A 24,723-nucleotide genomic window follows, 5' to 3' on the forward strand; every position below is an offset into this window, starting at 1 on the left:
TTGATTAGGTTTGCTTTTTCTGTTTGCACTGGCTTTTAGATCAGACTGCAGTTTCTGTTCTCTCTCAGTGAATCTGTTCATTCATGTCTTGTCAAGTGTCAATTATGGAGTTTTCCAAGAAATGTACTAGATAGTAGTCTACAGTATGAGTCAACCATGATAGCCTCTGGACTTTTTTCTTTTTTTAAACTATATATTATTATGTAATGTAATGTCACTCTGTGCCTGGTCTAATGGCCTCCCATTATACACTGACTCATACACAGAGCTGGGTGTAAAACACAGTTCTGTATCTTAATACAAATGAGCAGCTCATGTTGATGTTGGGGAGGTGGAGCTCAGTGGTTAAGGCATTGGACTTTGGTTCGGCATATCACAGGTTCAAATCCCACCGAGCTGCCACTGCTGGGCCCTTGAGCAAGGCTTGATTGTAGGATGCTCTGGATATGTAAATGTTAAAAAAGGGTTTCGCAGAAACCTTTGTAATACAAAGGTATCACAAAATCTCTTACAAAAAAAAAAAAGCAAAATTCATATATTTAAATTGAATCCCAGTGCTCAAAAAGAGCAAAAAGAGAGGCCCAATTGAGAGGGTTTGGACATAAGTTATATCGGTAGGAGAATGCTGAGGATAGAGGTGCAAGGCAGGAGGAAAAGAAGAAGGTAAAGGATGAGGTTTATGGATGTGGTAATGTAAGACATGCAGGAAGTTGGTTTGAAAAAGGTAGAGGTAGAACGATAGGGATACAAATAATCAACTTTGGCGACCCCTAACGGGAGAAAGAAGCCGGAAGAAAACGACGATTTTTAACGTCGTACAGTGTAAGTAGTTCCTTTTAATATTATTAATAATAAATTAAGAAATCAATTCTACAAAAAACGTCAATAATCATAAAAATATATTTTGTTTCGTTTTGTTACACACTCGTCTTATAAGATTAGCGAAATATTCAAATATGCAAATTGTTTGTTCCGAAGCGCCGCCTCTCGGGTATAAAAGAGATCCGCCTTCTCCTTGGCGCCATATTGAGCTGCACGCGCCAGAGCAAGTCGGACTAAATGTAAGTGGCCTCAGTATCTGCTTTTCGACTTAAATTTTAACATGTTTTTTGTTATTCGATTGAAATATAATTATTACGACTACTTCTCGTTTTTAAATCTAGTTGTAACAAGTAGTTTGCTTGTTTGTAGGGTTTTTTTGTGTTTTCAGCTAGCTTCTTCACGTGGTACAAAATGGCGCTAGTTAGCTCAGCTACCGATCTGTGGCGTTCATTCTGGGTTTTGGTATTTAGCCATCTAATGTTTATGAAATCTTTATTTTACACGAAGGAAAAAACTTTAAATGGCTATTTTTATTTAGTTTTGCGAATTTGTGTGGTGTGTAATTACCTATTTGGACGGTTTTTTTTATTGAGGGAGGGGGATGGGTTTTTTGTTCCCGCCGCTTTTCTGTCGCGAGCACGCGCCTTTCGCTTTTATTTGTGCTGAAGTAATCTGGCGCGGTTTGTGCCGGAAAAGCGGTGGGCCAAACGTGGGCTCGGCGCGAGGCCTATTGTTTGACCCAGAATTAAGCCTGAATGGTCCGATACTATCGTTTTGTTAATTACTATCGGTATTTAATTGCGATTTAAAATAAGTTTTCACTAACGGTTTGTTTTTGTCCAGAATCGACATCATGAGTGACGAAGGAAAGCTTTTTATTGGAGGCCTAAGCTTCGACACCACGGAGCAGTCCCTAGAGGATGCCTTCTCCAAATACGGAGTCATTACCAACGGTTAGTGGCTTTTATTTCTTCTCGATTTTCCAAGTTATACTTTTCCCTCAAGTTTTCCCAAGTTTAGATTAAATTTTTTTTTTCACTTTACAGTTCACGTTGCCAGAAACAGAGAAACAAACCGGTCGAGGGGCTTCGGCTTTGTCACGTTTGAGAACCCAGAGGATGCGAAAGACGCCATGGAGGGAATGAATGGAAAAGTATGAACACAACTTGGTTCCAATCTGATTTATTGATATGGGTGTTTATTTTTGGTTACATGGTGGGGCAATTTATTTTAATTTGATCAAGACCATAGTGCATTAAATGATTATTTGACTTGGATGCTTACATAATATAGCTACTTTTAATATAAGTATAAATAAATGGCTTGCTTTATTATTCAGTTCCTTAGCACATTAAAATTTTAAACTTGATTTGTAATGAAGTTTTAAAGGTTAAATATACCCACCGGTTTGTGTTAAATGACCAGATATTGTATCGTTTTGCCTCTAGTCCGTTGATGGCAGAGCGATCCGTGTGGATGAGGCCGGAAAGGGAGGTGGTGGACGTTCAGGTGGCAGCGGAGGTGGTGGAGGATACAGAGGCGGCAGCGGAGGAGGCAGAGGAGGTGGATACTTCCGTGGAGGTAGAGGAAGAGGTGGGCCACAGCGTAACCTTGATGTGTAGTCTACATCTTGGTGCGTTTTGGAGACAAATCAAAGCTATACTGATTGCAGATTAAACTCTGTTTTTTCTTTGCTTTTTTCTTTCCCAGGTGGTGGTGGCTATGGCGGTGGTGATCGCAGCTATGGTGGTGGTGATCGCAGCTATGGCGGTGGAGGGGATCGGGGGTATGGTGGAGGAGATCGAGGCTATAGTGGGGGATACAAGAGTGGTGGTGGCGGCGGTGGTGGAGGAGGATACAATAGAGACAGGTAATGTGGTTATAATTTTTTTATAATTTTTTTTTTTGGGAAAAGTTTACATTATTTTTCTGCTTTTCATAGGAGTTCCAGCTATGGAGATCGCAGCAGCTCTTACAGAGACTACTCTGATGGATATCGTACGTATTAGCATTTATTATTAGCAGCACATTTCCAAATGTTGGGGAGACCTGTTGCCCTGATTTAACGTTTTTGTGTAGCTACTTAATTTGATAGGTGTAACTGGCACAGGTTTAGATTATTGAACCCAATTTACAGAAGCATAAGTGGTTCTTTTCTGCATTGCTGTGTCCACACGGCCTGACTTTGAGGGGCAGAGTCTGCTTCCAAGCAAGGCTTCATGCCCACTTTTGCTCACTTGATCCTTAAATCGGACACAGCCAATAAACATGTGGACTTCCCTCAGGTGTATCAGTTGGGCAGCCACAAGTTTTGTGGCATTTGTTTTGCAATTATGAGGGTTTTTTTTTTTTTTTTTTTTTATAAATCAAACTACGAATGTGTTCAGATGCTTCAGTGTCCTCTCACGTGTGCCTGCTTCTTCCTCAGCTGCACACGAATAAGGCCCAAGACCCAACTCTTCACTGGCTGTGTATTCTAAAGACGTGCTCCTCAAGGATCTGTTTGTTCATGTAGTAGCTTTCTTTGTTTAAAAATATTGCATCCAGGGAAAATGTGGGGCAGGAACGTATTCTTATTGGCTGTGAAATGTTTCTCTGCTACCCCACTTACACTTTTGGTTTGGTAGAATTTTTTTTTTTTATATATATACATACTTTTCTGAATAATGAGCCTCATGTGAAATGCTATTCTTCTCGGCCTGTTTTGAGCAGCTTCCACAGTATTGATGTTTTCAAGTTGCAAATTTTCCGTTTTAATGGAGGTCCTCATTTTTATATTTTGGGTTGCCCTGTTTTAGCGAACATCTACCTCTTAAAGGACCTTTTAAGCGGCTGTAGAATTTTCATAAAGGCTAGAAATTGTAGCAATAGACTAAAGTCGCAAAATTTAAGCAATCATTCCATTTAAAAATGACGTTAATTTGATTAAGTAAGAAGCCTTTGTCCATTGTCAAGTATCCAAAGAGTCAATTCCTTGCAGACTGGTGAACACTGAGTGAGCTGGCCAACATTGGTGCTGTTCTTGAAGTGCAGCTTGCAGTTTGCCACGTTCACCCTCACTCTTCCAGAGGTATCTCTGCCCTGCTTGACTTCTGCATATATTTTTTTTTTAACATGTGCTGTAAAGATGGACCGACACTTCTGAACTGTATAGTAATCTATATGGAAGATAAATTAATGTTGAGAACTGTTACTATTACTGCCCCAAATCAAAGGGGATAATGTGCTCTGTTCTTTGTATTGGCATTGGATCTATTATTTTCTGTCCTTGGCTTCATGGAGCCTATTAAATGAAACCGTTTGAAACATCTATTTTGTTTGTGCTTTTAAATGCTGGCTGAGGAGGTATGGTTTAAGATTTTTAGCTTGGTTAAAGGGGTTTAGCAGAAGTTGTAGGCAGCCAGCTTTTTTTTTCCACATCCTTGGGGAAAAGAAAAAAAATCTAATTCAGACTAGGGGAAAAGATGGTTTGCTAAATTTAATGGGTAAAGAAATAAAAGAAAGTTTGACTTTCTGGAATTGAATATTTAGTTGAACAAATTAGTTTTAAATAGCATAATTTAGGAAGGGTTATATAAACTATAGTAATGTCTTTTAGGCATCTAGTTTTTAACCATTGGCCCTTTTTATTTTTTTTCTCTCCCCCTTCATCAGCACCAAATGGGTTTACAGTTTATTTATATCAAGCTAGGTAATGGAATTATACGAATATTTAATGCCCATTGTCTGGTAATTAGCCACTCACTGAACAAGTTGTATTGGTTAACACTTGTGCTCTTGGCTCTGGTATAAAAGCAAAATACTATACTTAATTCACAAGCTCTGCTTCTGTAAAGAGGGGATCAAAAATCCTCACTCGTGCCTATGGAGAACGAAGTTTTGCACCTACCGAAGTGATTCCCTCCTGTCAATGGAACAGGAGAATGCTGCTACACTCTTGGGCTAGTTGATGTATGGAGAAACAGTAGGCCTGTGTACACGAGGTAACCTTCCTTTGCTCACCTGTTCATAATCTTCTGAAACTTAAGTTCATATTTTATTGTGCTATGAGATCAGTGTGTTTTAAAGTTTCTTCCTTGCCATGTGCCTTTCTGCATGGGGTCGTGAGCGCCTGTCACTTGTTGCCCCGGAAATCTGTTTGGCTTCAAATTCACATGGGGGTGTCAAATGTTGCAATCAACCCCTCAAGTCCACCTTTTATTCTCATGCTTCATCAATGCTCCTCAGATCATTTGTGAAATTTGCTAAATGCGGGTCACTTGTGAGCTAATATGGATGCCTGGTACCCTGATATTTTTTGGTGACCTGTAAAATTGGATCAAACACCTGTCCCTTAGGAAGAAAAAATTACTGTCTAAACTTTTATTTTATGTATGCAATGTTCATGTTTAGCGAGTATCTGTTTTTTCTTTTTCTCTTTCCACTAGGTTGAAAATGTCCTGTCATGACTTTGGCCTTCATTCATCAAGGTGCCTGTGTGCAACAGTGATCACCATAAGACAGAATGTAAAAGTAAGACTAATGGTTTTACTCAACTTTAATTTTCTGAACTTTGCCCATAAATGTTTAAATTCACATCATACTGCTTTTTTTTGTGTTCTGTAGTAACATGTTGACTTTTTAACAGGTGTGGAAGTGGCAGAGAAGACAGCTGCAAAATGCTACCAGTTCTTAATGTGATATGAATTGGCTGTGATGGGAGTTGGAGATCCTCCATACCCCTTGGCTTTACTTCATTAGTCAATTGATTAAAATAAATATTTAAGCAATGAATTACATGACATAAAATTTAGTTACCAGGTTTGTAGACAGTAAATTGGATATTCATACACATTTAAACAATATATATATTTTTTTTACTGAATTGGAATCATCTGTTTCACTATTACATCAATAAATATATTCTCTTGCTAAAGTGTTTATTTTATTTTTTAAGTCCCAATGATTTTTACCACCTTCTAGGGTGCAGTGCTGAGATTTACTGAAATATATGCAGGCTTGTTAAAGGATTTCAGTAATACATGCTGTACTGGGGAACTTTGGTAGATTGAGCTCATATTTTTTCTGAATATCGTAGGGCAGTAAGCGTCCGGCGAGTAAATGAATACCAGAGAAACTGAGTGCGCATCTTTTTGGTGCCATCAGAGAGATAAGGACATTAGGAATAATCCCTTCAGTGCTGGCTTTGTCAGGGTCCCATCCTGTAAGGACAACATTCCAAACTGAGTCAGGACTTAATTATAGATTTGGTGAGTAATTAGAATGATTAGAAACCAATGTTGCTGCTGTATATAAGCACGTTTAAGTCAAATACTATGAATAATGTATGGAAATTATAGGTCCTACCCATTACATTAAGTATAAAGAAAAATAACATTAATATACATTTGTTATAGGTCCAAATTAATGTTTAATACAAAAGTATAGTCATACAAGTTTACTAAAGATGGTTACATTTCTCAGCATGAGATCTTTATAGATCTGTCAGTTTCTACATGTTATAAAACTAAGTTTAAAACATAAATCAAACCTGAAGGAATGTCCAGGCTAGCAATGGGGATTTTGACCCCTTGGAGAGTGAGGATAATGCCTGTGAAGGGTTCTGCTGATCCTGGTTCTGTCTCTGGACCCAGCAGTGCATCCACCACCAGCTTGTATGCATCGTTTATCAGCTGCACCTATAATACAAGACGATACAAGTTAAGGCTGAAGATGAAGCTCGTTCCCAATCACTGCATATAAAAAAATTATTTTAGTGGCCATTACTTTTAGAGACTTGGTGAAACCTTTTAACTTTGATAAGCTAAATGAAAATTGTACAGTGGACACTGCAGCTCACAGATCAAGACCGATACTTTATTTATCCCAATGGGAAATTATCAGTTGCATTAATATAATGTCTTATGGGGCGTCATGACGTCTGCTAATATTCTATTAAATCATGCTCTAGAAAAACTAACTGATTGAAAATGTTGTAAAAACAAGTAAAGAGAATGAAACCATTTTCTCTCAAAATATGAAGCATTAACATTCGTAAGAAGATCAGACAGGTACAAAAGCAGTGCCTCAAATTTAGTCATACAATCTGAGTGTATCAATGGAAAAAGAGGAAGGAGACATTTTCCATCTTGGGTTTCATCAGAAGAATTAAACACTGCAGTACCCATTTTGATTATGGCACTGTGCGAAAAAGGGAAGTGTGCATTATTTTTTTTAGCATTGTCAACAAAAAAAACCCTATTTGCTTGGTTTTGCTATTTTGTGCAGTGAAAATAAAAGCCTTAGTGATGTGTGACTGGACGCTTTTCTCACCTCTGTGGGCAGGTAGGACAGGAAGGGGATGTCCATTTTCTCACACTGTACTGTGAAGTCCAGGTGAGGGATTTGTGAGGACCGTTTTGGGTAGAAGACAGTAGGCATGTATTCCTGAAATAAAGGCAAGTGAAGGATGCATTATTGTACCCCACTGTATAATTTATACATTGTGAGCAGAGAAGGAGCTGTTACTTTGCTGTTATGTGACCTGAAACTGGTCCAGGTAGCATTATGCCACCTGAAACTGTTTTACTTGATACTTACAAATAATCTCAGATAGCGTGCACATGCCAGGCCGATGCAGCCATTCTTATCTGGCCCACACACCACTAATACAGTGGGCTGCCTCTTACCCAGAGTGCTCAGTGGGTACATCTGTGAAGGGATCAGGAATATGAACCACATGATCCTTTCCACATATGAAAAATTACTTTAGAAAAATAAATGATCGCTTTATTAACATCAGGAATTAAAAGATTACATTAATTGTGCTATGGAATATGACTCAAAAATGAATATTTGAATGGAGATGGTTGAAGCTCAGACCTTTGTGATGGCAATAGCACAAGCGTGGCCTAAGATTTCTGTCAGCTGATGTACACCAAAGTGATAGTCTCTGAGCAACTCCATCTCCATGGCAACCGCCTCCTCTTTACTGAGAAGAAATCAGAAAGGGAAATATTACTCCAAAAAAAAAAAAAAAGGTTAACAATCTGGATATATTTATCCCAACTTTGTGAGAAGGTTAAGATTTAATGCACCTAAATAGTCATTTTACATACATGCACTGACCTTATAGAGTCTGTGGGTCTATTTGTGTTCTGCTCCTCAGTTCCTGAACCCTAACTGGGTATTGATCAAGCAGCAGACGGCTCCACACAAAGGGGAGCATCAACTCTAAAGTTTAATCTTCAGGAACAGATGTCAGCACTTTAGTGGCTTATGAAGCGAATATATTTAATCAATATTTTAGAATTATTCGTGTGAGTCATGAATTTTGGACCCCCTGTATAATATAGAATTTGGGTAAATCAGAATTGTCTTTAAATGGCTAAAATGATTCTAGTAGGAGAACATTTTCCCCAATTATTGCAACGCTATTGTGAAATAAAATAATGTTAAAAAAAAACCCTAGATTTCTAGAATGTAGAATGCAGTGCAGGTCTAGTCTCAGTGTTTCCCTCATCCTCACACTAGTAGGTCACTAATGCTTCTCAGCTTGTAATATTTCCCAATAGGCCATTATATTATGTGGCACAGGTTAAAGTGGAGAAGCTTTAACTGAAAAACTGCACACCTACAATGCTCCTTCCTGTTCCTCCTAACCAGCTGGGGTTAGAGACGGAATAGGCAGCAGTTATCTCACATGAAACTCATGGTTAGGATTATTGTGCTGAATAACTCGGGTGTCGTTTTATGATCTCAGTATGTGATTAATGTTACATAACAATGTTCAGGATCAAATGAAAAATTTATTGCATGCCACTATTTGGGAAAAGCTGTTAGACTGTGAAACACAGCAAGTTAAACATTAATATTACATGAGAAAAGTACCCATGAAGGAATACATGTTCACACAGGGTCCTCTTTCTCTTCCTTTAGTTACGGATTATTACACATTTATTTGGATCTTTCAGTAAGTAATTATATATATATATATATATATATATATATATATATATATATATATATATATATATATATATATATATATATTACTGACAATTAACTTTAAATCAGATAATGGATATAAACAATAACAGGTACAGCTAATAATAATAATAATAATAATATTTATTTTATCAAATAATTTAGCACTGACATTGTAGAAGTTATCACTTTAATTGATGGAAAGCAGATCATTTGGTTTTGTACAGAAAATAATAATTATTTTTATTTTTTGGAGCAAAGTTTTTTATTGGTTTAACACAAATCACAAACTTTTATGTACCAATTTTTTTCCAAAACAAAACAAAAAAAACAACAGTTTTTTCTGTTCTAGTTCTCAATTGCGTGTGGTATGTTCTTAACCCCAGATTGATATCTGTTTAGTTAGTGATACACAGAAAATGCCTAATTGTTTACACAACTTTCACAATTACAACAATTTTAAAAGAGGGAATTGAAAAAGAGAAAGAAAGAGAATGGGAAGGGGCGTAGGGAGAACTGCCATTCAGAGTATGTATTAGGGTTTAGAGAGGAAATCTATTAGAGTGAAGGTCACATATTCAAGTATATGGCAGCCACAAGATTACAGCAGTTATACTGTAAATACAAAGACATTAAAAAGACACATCCCCTCCCCCCTAGATTTTATTTGCGGCAAAGTGGGGACAGTTTGGCAACAGTTTTAGTATCAGCTTTGCAATCATTTCCTGTGAGAATATTTGCTGCGATATAGATTCATTCTGGTTAGATGTAAATGAGAGCTGTGATTGATAAAGTTAAAATAGGTAAATAAAACACGAAAGAAAAACATTCACCTAGTAACAGAGTTTTCACAGTCGTTTGAATGATGCTGGAGATGTGGTGGATGCAGCTTACCTGAGGTAGTGCAGCATCTGTGTGGACTCGCAGTCCTGATCAGCACTGCTGTGGTCCATCTCCTTCACTTCAGTTTCACAGTGAGCCTCTTCTGTGGAACTCGAACCAGATTCCTAAAACATACATGTAAAAATGTGTTTTCAGGATCACTCCTCTCACTTTAACTGTATTGCTTCATTAACCAGTTAGAGCAGAGGAGAACAAGGAAGGCTCTTGATTGGCTGAGCAGACAAAGGGGGTGTGACCTGCATTTTGAGGGACGTGTATAAAGTGTGTTTAAGTTCTGCATATTTTATATTTTTTTGCACTTCTCTTTTTACAGATTCAACCATGTGTACAATTATAACTCTCATTTATCTTTCTGTAATATAGTTTGAGAGAATTTACAGCGATTCATTATTTATATATAAAGTGTGTTTGAAATCTTGGCAAATTTATTGACAGAAGAAAAAAAAAAATTCATTCACAGCCTTTGCTATGACACTCAGTATTGTGTTGTATGTTTGTGACAAATAAAATATTTAATATATTATTCCTGATCAGTGCTATTACTCAACAGTACACTTCTGAGAGAGAAGTAAGATGATGGAGTGAATCCTTGATCAGATGTCTGTTGAGTTGCATTAACAAATATGTAGGTTAAACGGCATGTTTTACATTGGAATCGTCATTAAAATGTTATTTTTGCTTGATAGATGATTAAAAAATATGTCCATTTAAGTCTTACAACACTGACCTCACCCAGTTACTTCAGCCCTATAAAATATTTGGCATAAATCATGTTATACAGAAAATTCTAAAAAAATCAAAAAAGAAAAGTGACATGCTAATTTAAATGAACTCATTACTTTCTAGTACATCATAAGAATGTGCTTATTCGACATTTAGCATTAGGAATACTGGTTAACTAGTTAAAGGTTTGATTACACCACAGAGGAACAGAGAAAAACTGGGTTGTTTTTTTTACCAGGTAACTGGGAACCTCACTAGAAAGAGGAACATTTCCAGTTATACATTAACAGAATAGAGAAAAGATGACAGACATACAAATGTCTGTATGCATTCTGAACGCAGAATGAGTAGGAGTTCACTCCATTTACATGTAGTATATTAGATAAAACATGCAATTTTTGGCAGTTGTTCATGTTTGGGGAAAAAAATATTCATAAAATATTTAATTCTATATATAATGTTTTCTTCTAAATGCCATGTTAAACTGGAGGATAAAGATGTCCAGGCCTTCCTTAATATTCAGGTCACGATTAAAAAAAAAAATTGAAAGTGTTGATTAACAGTTGTAGCCCAAGAACCAGGGAATTTGTAGCCTACAAGACATAAAAAAAAAATTATGTAAAGAAAATATGAGTTCAACTTTTTTCCCACTGCTTTCAAAAGCGCCCGTTTTTAATTCTACAACAGGGAAAGCATTGGCCTATAGAGGAAAAGTGAATATTTGCACACTCCTATTTAATAAAAGGGTTAAATAGTTCTTATATATTTTATAGACAATTGTTTGTGGACACCTGACCACCTGTGCTTTTTTTTTTTTTTTACATCATATTCCACATTCAGTTTCCATTTGCTCTAGAACCTCCACTCTTCTGGGAAGATGATGTAAAATCAGATTCTGTTGAAGGTGAGAAGGTCTGGGGTAGTCAGATTTCCAAATCATCCCAATGCTGTTTAGTAGGGTTGCGTTTCAGAGAATCTTCCACTCCAACCCACCCCATGTAAAACATATCTTCATGGAGCTGGCTTTGTGTACAGGAGCATTGTTGAAATAAATGTAATGCTACAGCATTCAATCCAATACGATTTGTGTGCCTCCATGTTTGTGGTAACAGTTTGGAAAAGAACCACATATGGATGGAAATGTCAGGTGTCCCAATACTACCAATACTTGTTAATATAGTGTATATTCTTAATCTGCAGTTAAAAATAGTTCCTGTTGTATCAGTGTTATTGTGTAACAGTGCAAACTTGACAAATGTCTGTAATAAATCAAAACAAAACAGCACAACAATGGAAGTAAAGAAATCATATTTAATATTAGAAACATTTACAGTCTGAACATTATACACTGCTCCTGTCTCTCTCTCTCTCTCGCTCATCTCTTACAGAGCAGATTAGACACAGGTGGGTGATCCTCCAGGCCGAGCTGCAGCTTAAACGTACCACAGGAAGCCAAACCTCTTGTTCAAAAGCTCCTCCTGAGGTCGAAGGTTAAAGAGCTCATCTGTGGTTGGAGTGACCCAGCGGTCTGTGTGGAAAACATTTTCACCCACCTACACACACACACACACACACACACACACACACACACACACACACACACACACACACACACACACACACACACACACACACACACACAGGTTCCCAGCATGATTACAGACATAAAATAAATAAACAGAAAACATTAATCTGCTAATGCAGTTTTATTTTCAGTGTAACAATATTTTCAGCAATCCAATGTATTGTATAATAGAGTTTAACACCTAATACAGCTAGGCATTGACCTCTAATGAGAAACAAAAACTGGTCATTATTTTCCCTTCAAAGGGCACCACAGGACAAATTTGAGTCCTAGTTTGGATCATATACTGCAGATGGCAGAAACTGAGAAGTTCTGAAAGTTTTCTTCAAGTATTCTGCCTTTGAAATGGCTAGATTTAATACTCTTTAAAGACGAGCAAAACATGACAACAGCCTTCAAAGGAGAAATCAATCTGAAATACCTTCCAACTGGGCACATCCTTCATGATGACGGCTTCCTCTTCCAGATTCTCCCGGAGCATCCGTAACGTCCTACACAGAACAGAGCGGAAAAAGGAAAAACGATCGGTAGGGTTAAGTAGAGTAACGACAGACCCTCCTGTTCTTAAAACATCCTGCATTCATTTAGGACAAAAGAATGAACAAAAGGAAGTTAAAGGCTCCTTCCTTCACAGCCATACACACATCCTATAAATAATTAAGCTGAAAATCGTATTCAAAATAAGAAACATCATTACAGGTTTAAATTTCTGATTTTTTACCAGGGATTTTGTACGAGATTTTTCACAGCCATCATACTATATATGTTTTTTAAAACATGATAAACCCACCAGCATTTACAGCCTATTTGCTTTCACAGCTTGAAGACGTGGAGAAATAATGAAGAGAGTCGAAACATCTCACCTCCTGTCATGTTCAGCCTGTAGGAGAGGCAGGAGAGCGATGCGAGCTTCGAGATCCTCAATGTGCAAACGCCTGGGAGACGCACATGTACACACATACGTTTCAATCACTGATGTAAAAGGTTTTACAGCATATTCTAAAGAATTATTTTAAAACCAAAGCTGTCAACAACTTTGTTTCATATCAGATATTACTCACGGATTGGGAAGGCAGGAAATTCCCAGCTTTTCTAATGTTACTTTACATTTATAGATAGAAGGGATTTCGCCTGAACACTGAAAACCTGGATCATGTAAAAATGCCCTCTCCAGGATGTAACATGGATCTAATAACCTGGTATGTAGACACTGGGGGTCGACCGATTAATCGGGACGATTTCTGGCATTTTTAAAAATAAATCGACTTATTTAAAAACTCTCTCATACCAGCAGGTGGCAGTAGTCTGTATTCGGCATCCAAAAAGAGAAACGCTATAACTGTAAATATCGAAAGCGAGCAGGGTTTCCACCCGCTGCGATCATTATTAATGGATCCGTGTAGCTTTTTTTTTATTTTATTTTTTTTATCATGTCTGTTAACGTGCAAAGTACAAGAGCAAGAATGACAACAGGCGTGTTCCTTTTTTTGCGTGTGCTCATTCGCTAATTAGACAATAGGATTCTTCATACACTCAAAACGCCCGGCTGTAGTTTAGGCTACAGGGAGGCATGGGCACCAAAACAATAAATGTTTTAATTTAAGCAATTCTTGTTTCGCATCTTATTAATAAAGAATTTCATTTTATGGCCAAACATATTGCCATCATATATCGGCCGCCCTGATTTCTAAATATCAGCCAAAGAAAAACCCACATCCGTAAACCTCTAGTAGACACATACTGAATTGTAGGCCACGAAGCAACCGAGTATAAAAAAGTAAAAACATCATCAGCATGTGTTAGTTATAATTAAACAGAGGGACTGTGGTTTGGAAATTGCGGTTATGTGCTGCGGAAGGTGAGAATATGGACCCATCATGGTGAGAGAAAACAAACCCACCAGCATCTACAGCCTACTTGCTTTCACAGCTTGAAAACATGGAGAAATATGGACCCATCGGGGTGAGAGGAAACAAGCCCACTTGTCTCAGGTAAGCAAATAAATATCTCATCCTAGTCTGCATGTGCAGTCAAAATAAATATATATGATGACTGTGTATAGAATTTCTTCCTTACTGAAATCCCACATTCCCAAAATTCCAGTATTGCTTCAAACTTTTTTCTCCTTCACAGTATTCAGAGTTTAAGAGTTATAGTGTGTTGATTAATACGTTATTACATGTTGTATTTCTTTTGTCTATCAACATTGTCAATGATTTCACCAGCCATCTCTGGTCCGAGGACCTCGACGATGACCGTTTAGGAGCCACAGACACGGAAATCACAATAACTGTTTCAGGGAAAAATTAATCTGTAAAATGAAGGCACGATTTTTTTTTAATAATTAAAAAATTAAATACAAAATAGATTTTTCCATAAGCGCCACACTATATACATCCACGCCGTTCTCCTGGGCAGCTCTTCTGACATAAGTCACAAATTTGTGATGTTTTTTTAAATGCTGTTTGTACATTGCCACCTACATTTACAGCATTTGGCAGACACCTTTATCCAGAGCGACTTACGACTGAGCAGTTAAGGGTTAAGTGCCTTGCTCAAGAGCCCAGCTTAGTGTTGCTGGGATATGAACTTGTGACCTCCCGATCCAGAGTTTAATAACCACTGAGCTACCTCCAACCTCACAGCTCCAGGGTTCCTGGTTCGATCCTGAGCCCTGTTAATTTTATTTGTTCTTTGTGGATTTCATCTGGGTTCTCTAGTTTCATCCCATGGTCTCAATTGCAGTCGGATTGACTGCTCAACATTTCCCATGTAGGGGTGTGTACTCATAATGCTTTTGTGATAAAATCATGTGACAGATTCCACATAAGTGACCAGAAAATGTTTAAAATAAATGACTTGTGCTTGACCAATCAATGGTCAGCTTTGAACCTAGGCCCCCACAGGCAGGTTTGGTTGTCTGTGTGAAAAGGGGTCAACAAACTATGGGTGGTGTATAGGGATTTTATAAGGCTAGTTGAAAGGACAACAAACATGGGCAGGGGCACTGTATGAAATTCATATAACTGTAGAAAAAAAAAAAATTTATATATATATATATATATATATATATATATATATATATATATATATATATATATATAATAAATACTAACACATATTCTGAGTTGGGAATTGATTCTGTAGCATCCAATACAAAGATCTCGGAAATTAGTTTTAAATTAACAATTGAAAAGGTTGGGACAAGTTCATGTCCAATTACTGGACATGATCCTACCTCCTCTCTCTGTTCCACTTGAAAAGCCTCCAGTAGCCGAACAGCATCACTCCAATCCCAATGCCGAACATGCTGTAACCTGGGAATTCCAGATAAAAATCACAACGAATAATTCAGCCGATTTCACCATTAATACCATGGGAATATCTCATTCTAAAGACATTATGGATTGTAGTTGTGACATTTCCCACCTATGAGATGAAAAAGAAGACGCTGTAGAAGATGTAGATAAAGTTGAAAAAAATTTTTTAACGCAGATGATGTAGGAGTAGAAGTATAAATAGAGGATGAAGAAGAAGTAGAGGGAAAAGGAGTAGAATATGAAACAGAAGCTGATGTAAAAGTTTAAGAAGTAAATGTGCATAAAGTAGAAGAAATAGATGCAGAAGTAGTAAAGAAAAAAGAAGAAGAAGAAATAGATGATTTGTTATTCTTGGTGCACTTGCTCACTAGTTCCAGCACATTTTTACACTGGCGATAAACTTTATATTAATTTGTTGTATTTACTCAACAGCTCATGTACATTTTTCCCTGCAAAATCCTTTATATTTCTTTGTTGACATTAATTCACATATTTTTACATGCTGTACAGATATTTGAAGATATTTATCTGCACTTGTCAATTTGCTCACTGCTAATAATTGCACTTCTAGTAGATGCCAAACTGCAAGTCGTTGCTGTGTATCTGTACTATGCAATAACAAAGATCTATCTATCTATCTATCTATCTATCTATCTATCTATCTATCTATAAGATGATGTAGAAGAAGTGAGCTTTATGTGTGTGAGCCTTATGTATGGTAATATGTAATATTAATAGACAGTTAAAACGCTAATTTCTCTAAAACATTAGCTTGCACAACTATTAACAAGTTTTATTTCAAGCTGAAAATAAACAACAAATGTACTGTCAGAGAAACACAAAGCTAGAAGAGTTAGCTAGGTAGCTCGCTGTGCTAATTCTGAACACCACTGATCCAAAACAACGAAAATACCTATAACTCTGATCCTGTAGTAACCGAAGTTCGGTATACTAACCAGAAAGCCCTCTTTTAGGTAAATTTCTCTTGTAATCAAACGGAGCGTAACCTCCCGGAGGAGGCATGTCCTGCTTCACCTTGGACGCCGCCATCTTTCTTCCACCAGCACTAACAGCTTCGGCTGGATATTTCTCTCTCCCTCCCCTTTTTAGGTAAACCACGCCCACAGATCGATGATTGGACAGTACTGTGTGCGCCCTATCCATTCAGAGAGCTGGTTTGGAGACTCGCTTAGTGGCCAATCCTAGAGCAGGAGGCGGGCTCTATGTGTAATGTAATGCAATGTGTTTAATGCCCTCTGCTGTGGACTGCAGGTATTACAACGACGTTTACCACTCAAAATGTTATTACTTTACTTGAGATATACATTTTTGATCCCTAATTACTATTTTTCAAAACTTGGTGGTCTCCCCTTTTTTTTTACTGTCTTGCAATTATAACATAGATAACTTATAAGGGATTCTATCAACGTTTCATAAGCAAGTATTACTTGCATGGTACGACGGCGTATTAGGGCCAATATGGGATTTAAAAAAAAAAGGATTGAAAGGACAGGGAATTTTCAAGTTGTAAGTCGAAATTTTCAAGAATATTGCAAGTGTGGAGAACTACCTTCGCTTATACACACAGGAAGGAGAGGCGGGGTTTGTGTGACGTCACCTCATTAGAGGAGCGCTGAATCTAAATGAAAATTATGGATAACAAAAACGATTTTTACAATAATTATATAAGTGTGTAAAAAAGGGAGTAATAATAATAGTTAAACATATCACACATTAGATAAAAAGTTGGATGAAATAGCAATCCAGAATTGAAGGCCAATATGATTTTAGGGGAATCAGCTCATTTCTTTTGTATAATCCAAATTTCAAACTCAGACAATAAACAACCATTAAAAAAAAATTATATATCAGAAATAACTAAAGCATATACATGCAGTTACAGTTTTCTGGCTGCCTGAACATTGATACAAAGAAAAATCCTTACAAAGACAATGGTTTATATATTAAAAAAAAAAAAAAAAAAAAAAACCTTGAGACTTTCAGACACAAATCAATGCACACGAATAAACCAATTAAGGGTTAAAATTCTTTTATTATTACTTCTTAAACTGGGAAACAAAAAGGATACCTAACAGATGGTAACATGAGTTTGTACAGCGCTGCAGAACCTGAGGCAGCCAGCACTGCTATTAAACCCCTGAAAACAGAGCGGCGTGACATCATCAAGCAGAGACGCCCAGGACGCCTCCATCTCCGATCATCTGAACACTACAGCATCCACGCTGACGACCAAACGCATCAGTGGTGCGAAGGAGCTGAACAAACGGCAAAGACAAGGACGATATATAAAGAGTAATATGAGACTCGAATGATTTCAACCACAAAGAGAAAGCGAGCGAGCGAAATGGTCACATCTGCTGACAGAAAAGTCGCCTAAAATCCATTTCAAGATTTATTTCACTAATAAATACAGGCCAGTTTCACAATCTGTAACAATCCAGGCTTTCGGGAAACAGGTTTCCGAGTCGCTCACTTTCTTATCAAGGTGATAAAGGTGTTTATGGTGAAAGATTTCCAGTCTGGGCAGTAAAATTATGAAGTGCTGCTCTTTAATCTGCTGGGGGAAAAAAAAAAAACAGTGACACACAAACCATAAAGAACAGGACGCAAAAATCAACTGGAATGGAATCAAACATCAGCATACAAACACAATCCATCATGCACACAATTTTGTGAAGGACCTGCTGAGGTATAATTGGATTGTTTTAAACAGTCATGAATAAAATAGGAGAAAGATGAAAAATAAACCCTCAGACTAATTTATGAAAAAAAGAATGTGTTTGCAGCAGAGGGGAAATCATTACGCATTCATTGTTTGGGTCGTTGTGTATCGCCGAGACTGAAAAAAGCCTCAAAACTCAAACCTAAAAAACAAACTAAATGCACAAGGAGGAAAAAAATATGACTGAACATTTTTTGTTTTTTTTTTGAAACACGTGTTGAAAGAGACAGAAGACGTTCGAGCTCGGACTCGATCAGGTGTATAACTTACAATCAACAAAACTGCCGTACGCCGTAAAGGGCTGTTCGTGGAGCACTGCTGGCTTTTAGTTTGTGACTTTTAATTATTCATCTTTTTTTTTTTCTTCACCCCCCCTTTTTTTTTTTTCAAGAAAAACCTATTTACTCTTTTTTTTTGTTTTTGTTTTTTTGTTTCCTCAAAAAACTGCAATTTCTATGATTCATATTGAAAAAAAAACAGTCTCTTGGTTCGTCTCAAATCCACAAGGCGGGGCACAGAGTCTCCCAGCACAGAACGGCTTCATGTTCCGGCTCACAGACGCGAGTCTCTACTGACAGCGAAGCAAACGAGTGGAAGCCCTTTACCCTTTTCTTTTCTGCTTGGTTTCGTTTTTCTCTTCAGTAACTGGTCCGGTTGACGGCGTCTCCGGAGCCTATTGCTTTAAGATGCGTCACTGTTCTCACACAATGAGCAAAATGTTGTTTTTTTTTTAAGACTTAAAAAAAAAAAGAGGGGAGGAAAAATAAATCGTCACGAGCGAGTGATTGAGGAAAGTCTGCTGTAATAGAAGGCGAAAAGTTTTTCTTCAGAATTCATTCCGAGATCGAAAGGCAAGACTCCCGGGGGTCTTTAAAGATCTTCCACAATCCCCCACTGATCTCAGAGGTTCTAGAGCCGCTCCTAGAGCTGTTCCAGGATTCCAGGTGAGGTTCTCGAAGAGGGCTGAGGGTTGTGATGATTAGGAACGCTCGGCTGGGTTATTTCCACGTGTTTGCTGTCTGGGAGATGGACCTGGAGGGAATCATATCTAGCAGATACTCTCTCTGACGCTCCACCGCTGACGATGAAGACTTGTGTACAGGCAGGCTGGGGTTTACATAAGCCATCGTCACACCTTCAAGGGGAGGATAGAGAGAGAGAGAGTCAGAACACAGAGTACATACTAATGCACACAAAAAGGATTAAAATAACAAACAAGGTGATTTTATTATTCTTGTTAAAGTACCCCTGAACAAATAAAATTAAAATAGTATTTACTTTTCATGTGGAGAGGAACATCTGTTATGGAACGCTGATATCAACACTACTGAACACCTTTTGGATGAATGTAAACGCTGACTGCACCCCAGTCCTCCTCACCTTCTCACCTACATCAGTACCTGACTTTACTAATACCCTTGTCCACAAATGTAGGCAAATATCCACTAACGCACTCCAAAATCTAGTGAAACATCTTCCCAAAAGAGTGGAGGGAATTCTAAAAGCAAATTGGGACTAAAGGTGGAATGCAATGCTCAAAAAGTACACACCATACACATGACCAGGTGTCTGCAAACTTTTGCCAATAAAGCGTAAGTTTTCTCCTTGGTGCTAAAAGCGAGACAGTCCAATAATGTGAAGTATAAAATACGTTGAATAGAACATACATAGAGTTAAGTTTTGAAAGAGATTGAAATTGGAAATATCATGGAATGTCGTGTCATTTGTAAAAAAACAAAACAAAAAAAAAGTAAATATTTCGAGTTCATGGGTACTTTAACACTGCTGCTACACTTCACACACACAGCATGTGCTTCAGATAAAAAGCATCTCAATGTAAGAAGTTCTACAGAGTGGAGGAGAATCACCAACATTTAAACCCCACACCAGAGGAATGAGAGAAATGGTCAGAGGTTCACGAATGTATCTATATACAGGGTATAAAGTCTTCACTCAAACCCGCGTTATTGCATCACGGAGACGGGGGTCAAATCCATTTCCTGTTTAGGATTCAGACAAGAAACCCAAATCGGCTGAAGTGACCCCCTGATTATATTATATATCTATCTATCAGCACCAGTACAGTCAGCAGGAGTGAGTGAGCGAGTGAGAAACAGAGGAATGGGACAGAGACGGGCAGAGGAAGTCGAGAGGAAGGTTTTTTTTCTCTATTAATTTTTATTTTTTATTTTGCAGACGATCCTACACGGGGGCTCAGAATCTACCTGGTGGTGCGCTGTTCCTTTTCCTCCAGGTGGAGGAGGTCACTGTCTTAGAGGTCCTGCTGCCGGCACTGCTGCTGCTGACCTTTGACCTCTGAAGCACAGCATGCTTACCTGGCCTGCTAACCAGCGCTGCAGCCGCCACAGCATTCTGGAGCTGAGAGGCTGGAGAGAAGGAGTGAGACACAGCACGCAGGGCCCCTGCTGACTGCTGAACACTGCGGGACAGCTGAGAACTCTGAGGAGACACACACACACACACACACACACACACACACACACACACACACTTTTAACTTAGTTAAAAGGTCAAGATTTCAGGCCCCTGATGCGATTGTCCAGCTTTTTTACAATTACTATTGCAATACAGTGCCAATATTTAGTTTCAGTATTGACAACCCTTTTGCTATGATCCAGCTGTTCTACTGTCAGTGTCTGCATGTTCCCCTTACTATTGTCCAGCTGTTATTGTATCGCCCCAAGAATCAGCAGATTCCTCATTCATTATCCGTTTTACAGTTAGTATCAATACAACCTTATTTATTAGCATCCAGCTGTTGAATAATCAATATTTGCACTCCCATGTAATTATCCAGCTGTTATATAGTCAGGATCAGCATGTCCATTTATTATTATCCAGCTGTTATTGGCATGCTCGTTAGTACCTTCCAGCAGCAGAGATGGGAAGTAACTAAGTATTTCTATTGTAGTAGATTTTTCAGGTATCACTACTTTACCTCACTATTTATTTTTCTTTCACACATAAATTTTTTTTTACACAAATGTCGGTACTTTCTACTTAAATTTTTAAAACAGGCTACTTTAGTTTGAATCGATTTGTTGACACGATCGATATCTTTTTATTCTCACTGCGCCGTTTTTCAGCCCATCAACCTGTTTCTTGTCTTTGCGTGGCTTTTTCCACTAACGTATCATTTTCTGGCTCTCCCACACCACAGATGTAGGCTAGTTTACGAAGCTCACAACGAGCACGGCAGAAGGCAATAAGAAGTCTGGCTAATGTGGATGAGACAGAGGGAGTCAGCGATTATCATCATCATCATCATCATCTTTGCTCTGCTTGTGTTCTATATGGTGGATGTTCAGCCTAAATGCATTCATTAGATAACCTTTGAAATTCTTTTGTATTAATATGTTAATATGATGTCAGGACCAGTTACCAGCGTGACACTGAAACAGGAGTAGGAGTCGTAGGAGTAATGGCTATTTTTAACTATAGGGCTGCGTTGAAATACGGATCCCACGGTTTTACCGCTGCCATGGGTGTGAGTTTGCGGTCAAACAAATATAGCGTGAGTCCTGCCATCCCAGAGTTTCCCACTAGTTGTAGTGTTTTGTTTGGAAGTTGTTTATAAGTTATAGTTTTTTTTAAGGCTAATAATAAAAATAAAAAAATCCCAAGGCGTCTGTCGTGTGGTGTCGTGTCGGCACTTTTTTAACCAAACACGAGTATCTGTACTTCTACTTAAGTGAAGGATGTGTGTGCTTTTGCTATCTCTGTCCAGCAGACATTTTGTGCATGATACCATCGTTGGGCCTAAATCTCAAAGCATCAGCACGTCCATTCAGACTGTAAAACACCTGGACAACACTTTTTGATACAAGCGGTATCTTGCTATAATCCAGCTGTTTTGGCGAGCTCACCTGTGCTAAAGTGGAATGGTGGCGGCCGACCAGCTGGCTGGATCGACTGTGCTGGAGCGAGGAAGATGAGCGCTGCTTAATCTGATGAGTGACGATCACCTGCTGCTCTGACTTCGCCACGTGGCCCGAGGACATGGACGATGAGGAGGAAGATGAATGCGAGACAGGAGATGAGGCCTGCTGGAGGATCCTCTGCTCGATTTCCTGCTCCTGCTGCAAGGCCTTGACGAAGGCTGCCTTCAGTCGATTGGTGTGCTCGGCCTTCAGGGACTTCTTCTGGTTGGTGGACATGCACTGCTCGCACATTAGGGCACCGTTCTTCTCCTTACGCCACCGGCAGGTGAAGTCGGTCTTGCACTGAGTGCACGTGAACGGCTCTGTCGGTACAGAAGCCTGAGAACCTCCCGGTTTACCTGAGGGATAGAGAGGGAACAAAAAAAAGCAAAAAATAAGAAAAAAGAAACAAAAAAATGATCTTTCATTTGTTTAATGCTGTTTGATATTATGATAACATGTGTCCAACAATGACTCCAGTACTTCTGTCAGATCATGGGCTAGCTTTAATGTTGAAGACAAATATAACATTAAAATTTAATACAGGTCGTCCCTGAGTTATGATAGAGATGCGTTCGGATGACCCCATAAAAACTAAATATGTGTGTATGTGTGTATGTGGCAGCAGGCACTTCAACAGGTTCGGTTTTGTAAGATCGAAAAATCATAGCCCGAACTGTTGTAACTCTGGGTTTTGCTGTATTTAAAATTCAGGTCTTATTAACCAATAGGAATGAACGATCTGATCTCTCATGATGTTTCATTGAGACAGGCAGATGTATACCTCTTCCCAGGGCATCCATTAGACACTGCACAACCGCCTCCAGGCCCACCAGGTAGATAAACTCATTATTGGCTGCTGAGGGCAGAAAGTTGAATTCTGGGGCAGGGGGTTTGGGAGGAGGAATCTCCAGCAGAGTTTTCTCCAGCTGCTTGCGCAGTGCCAGCTTAGCCGCTGCCTGCCGGCTGGCAGGAGACTCGTTAGCACTCGCCACGCTACCCCCAGAGGATGTCTTCAGGTTGGTGGACAACTGGAGAGCATGGAAAGCACAAAAGTGAGCGGAAGAAGAAAAGTAATTACAATAGATCCGGCATGGTGCAGCTTCGAGGATCTAAAAATCGATTTATTTCTTACAGGAAAAGCATGATGTTTACTGAGTGGAATGTCAAGTAAAGTGACTGCTGAAGACCCCATTAGCTTTAGAAGGAGTTTCGAGAGAGAAAATGAAGTGTTTATGTATGGATAGTAACTCACCGAGCTGACGTTGACGAGCAGGTTGGCATTAGACACATTGGCCACGCGAATGAGGCTGGGCTGGATGATTTTCTGGCCCTGGACAGTGGGCACAGAGGCTCTAGGGGCCAGCAGCAGGGGCGGAGGGCCTGAGCTGGAGTACTGCTGCTGCTGTCGCAGACTCGCTATCTGCTGTGGCGTCACTGAAATCGGCTGGTGTGTGCAAGAGAGCGACAGAAAGTGAGCTATACACTTTTTAGTGTATTTTAATCAGGGTCTTAGAACTAGTACCAAAAAAGCTGCTAGCCTGACATCAATTTGTTGCCATGAGGTAAAGGATAAAAATGTTTACACTGCTCTAGGACTGTAATATTTTAAATGCAATACTTGTGACATTTTAGATATTTATTAATTCTCTATTTGTGTATTTCACCATTTGTGATACATGATGGTTAGTGCTGTCACTTATATACATTAGGGCTCTCAATCGATTAAAAATATTTAATCACGATTGATTGCTAATTAATAGCACTTTCTTTTCTTCTGTTCTAAATGTAATGTATAGGAATATTTTTTGCATAAGATTGCAAAATCAAACAAATACAAATTGTCATATTCACCTGAAAGTAACAGAAGTTTAAGAAAAGCAAACTGTTAAAAAAAAATAATAATAAATGAACAAGCTGGTTTAAAGTTCATTCGACTAAATCGACTGCTTGGAATAAATGCTTAGATATGTTTCCTGATTTCATGATTGAGTAAGAAAAGAAACCACACAATAAGAGGTTGAAAAATGCGTGTTGTGAAAGGTGTAGGTGTGGTAGACACTAGGGTCACCTGAGCTCCTCTGACCAGTGGAGGCATGATGATCTGGGAGCCCTGAGAGCCTTGTTTGGACACCTGGCCTCCACGCACCAGAGGAGGAGGGATCACACCTGATGAACTCCGGCTGGGCAGAACCTGCTGAGGATCAGAATAATGCAAGAAGGTTTTCCAGTTGTGGTGTTGAAACAACATTTAAGTCAAATGATTTGGCTTGAGAATAAAAAATGCATGTGGATATTAAAGTGAGTGGTGACTTGGAGACTTACAGGCTGAGTTCCTTTGCTGGTCAGTGAACCTCTCACCAGAGGAGGAGGTGTAGCCACAGAGCCTGAACTTAAGGGCTGAGAAAAGTAGCAAATACTCTTAATACACAAATTACTCATGGGTTTTTTTTTCTTTTCAGAAAAAAAGGCCATAAGTGTTGTGTATGTGTGCGTTACCTTCTGAGCATTGGTTTCCTTGTGTATTTGGCTCTGTCGGAGTTTCTTCAACAATACCAGTCTGGCCTCTTCAAGCCTCAGTTCCTCCTTTAGTTGCTTTATAATCCGAACTCTTTCTTCAGGACTGCTCCTCTGTGCATACACAGACATTGAAAACAGACAGATTCATTTAGCGGACCACATTGAGCCAGAAATAGATGCGTCATTACTGATCGTCACCTG

General features: G+C 38.7%; 4 protein-coding genes across 12 annotated transcripts in view; 1 reads left to right on the top strand and 3 right to left on the bottom strand.

Annotated features, from left to right (window-relative positions):
- The first annotated feature begins 978 nt into the window (after positions 1 to 978).
- On the top strand, positions 979 to 5,737 carry cirbpa (cold inducible RNA binding protein a). Of its 3 annotated transcripts, XR_006928860.1 has the most exons (8): positions 979 to 1,061; positions 1,666 to 1,775; positions 1,869 to 1,975; positions 2,271 to 2,415; positions 2,533 to 2,692; positions 2,765 to 2,820; positions 5,250 to 5,334; positions 5,450 to 5,737. XR_006928860.1 is itself a non-coding variant. In XM_046876878.1 (7 exons), exons 2-7 carry the CDS (start codon positions 1,676 to 1,678, stop codon positions 3,262 to 3,264), a joined length of 582 nt encoding a protein of 193 aa, XP_046732834.1. In that variant the 5' UTR covers positions 979 to 1,061; positions 1,666 to 1,675; the 3' UTR covers positions 3,265 to 4,130. The 3 variants fall into 3 exon arrangements, 2 of the variants coding, with proteins under 2 accessions (XP_046732834.1, XP_046732835.1); XM_046876878.1 differs by lacking the exons at positions 5,250 to 5,334; positions 5,450 to 5,737 and adding an exon at positions 3,251 to 4,130; XM_046876879.1 differs by lacking the exons at positions 5,250 to 5,334; positions 5,450 to 5,737 and adding an exon at positions 3,251 to 4,130 and having other exon boundaries at positions 2,271 to 2,403.
- A 70-nt stretch (positions 5,738 to 5,807) lies between these two features.
- On the bottom strand, positions 5,808 to 9,817 carry LOC124403223 (yjeF N-terminal domain-containing 3-like). The gene is made up of 6 exons (XM_046876877.1): positions 9,682 to 9,817; positions 7,684 to 7,792; positions 7,402 to 7,512; positions 7,135 to 7,248; positions 6,353 to 6,500; positions 5,808 to 6,023 (listed from the first exon to the last, which is right to left on the bottom strand). Exons 1-6 carry the CDS (start codon positions 9,738 to 9,740, stop codon positions 5,824 to 5,826), a joined length of 741 nt encoding a protein of 246 aa, XP_046732833.1. The 5' UTR covers positions 9,741 to 9,817; the 3' UTR covers positions 5,808 to 5,823.
- Positions 9,818 to 11,704: 1,887 nt separating this feature from the next.
- On the bottom strand, positions 11,705 to 16,427 carry ndufa13 (NADH:ubiquinone oxidoreductase subunit A13). Its single transcript, XM_046875836.1, has 5 exons — positions 16,275 to 16,427; positions 15,237 to 15,315; positions 12,862 to 12,933; positions 12,420 to 12,489; positions 11,705 to 11,966 (listed from the first exon to the last, which is right to left on the bottom strand). Exons 1-5 carry the CDS (start codon positions 16,366 to 16,368, stop codon positions 11,847 to 11,849), a joined length of 435 nt encoding a protein of 144 aa, XP_046731792.1. The 5' UTR covers positions 16,369 to 16,427; the 3' UTR covers positions 11,705 to 11,846.
- Positions 16,428 to 17,351: 924 nt separating this feature from the next.
- The window catches only part of LOC124402996 (transcriptional repressor p66-alpha-like), a 29,418-nt gene continuing 22,046 nt past the window's right edge, over positions 17,352 to 24,723 (bottom strand). For 3 of the 7 annotated variants that reach the window (XM_046876513.1, XM_046876511.1, XM_046876512.1), the window contains exons 4-11: positions 24,502 to 24,633; positions 24,328 to 24,402; positions 24,074 to 24,199; positions 23,258 to 23,449; positions 22,787 to 23,033; positions 21,949 to 22,361; positions 20,287 to 20,521; positions 17,872 to 19,196 (exon numbers count right to left, since the gene is read on the bottom strand). In XM_046876513.1, the coding sequence (XP_046732469.1) occupies positions 19,060 to 19,196; positions 20,287 to 20,521; positions 21,949 to 22,361; positions 22,787 to 23,033; positions 23,258 to 23,449; positions 24,074 to 24,199; positions 24,328 to 24,402; positions 24,502 to 24,633 (1,557 nt within the window). In that variant the 3' untranslated portion in view covers positions 17,872 to 19,059. Of the gene's footprint in view, positions 19,197 to 20,286; positions 20,522 to 21,948; positions 22,362 to 22,786; positions 23,034 to 23,257; positions 23,450 to 24,073; positions 24,200 to 24,327; positions 24,403 to 24,501; positions 24,634 to 24,723 lie in introns of all 7 variants that reach the window. The other 4 variants (XR_006928819.1, XR_006928818.1, XM_046876514.1 and 1 more) reach the window with 4 other exon arrangements.

This window comes from Silurus meridionalis, chromosome 20 (assembly GCF_014805685.1).
Source record: "Silurus meridionalis isolate SWU-2019-XX chromosome 20, ASM1480568v1, whole genome shotgun sequence".
Classification (NCBI taxonomy): Eukaryota; Metazoa; Chordata; class Actinopteri; order Siluriformes; family Siluridae; genus Silurus; species Silurus meridionalis.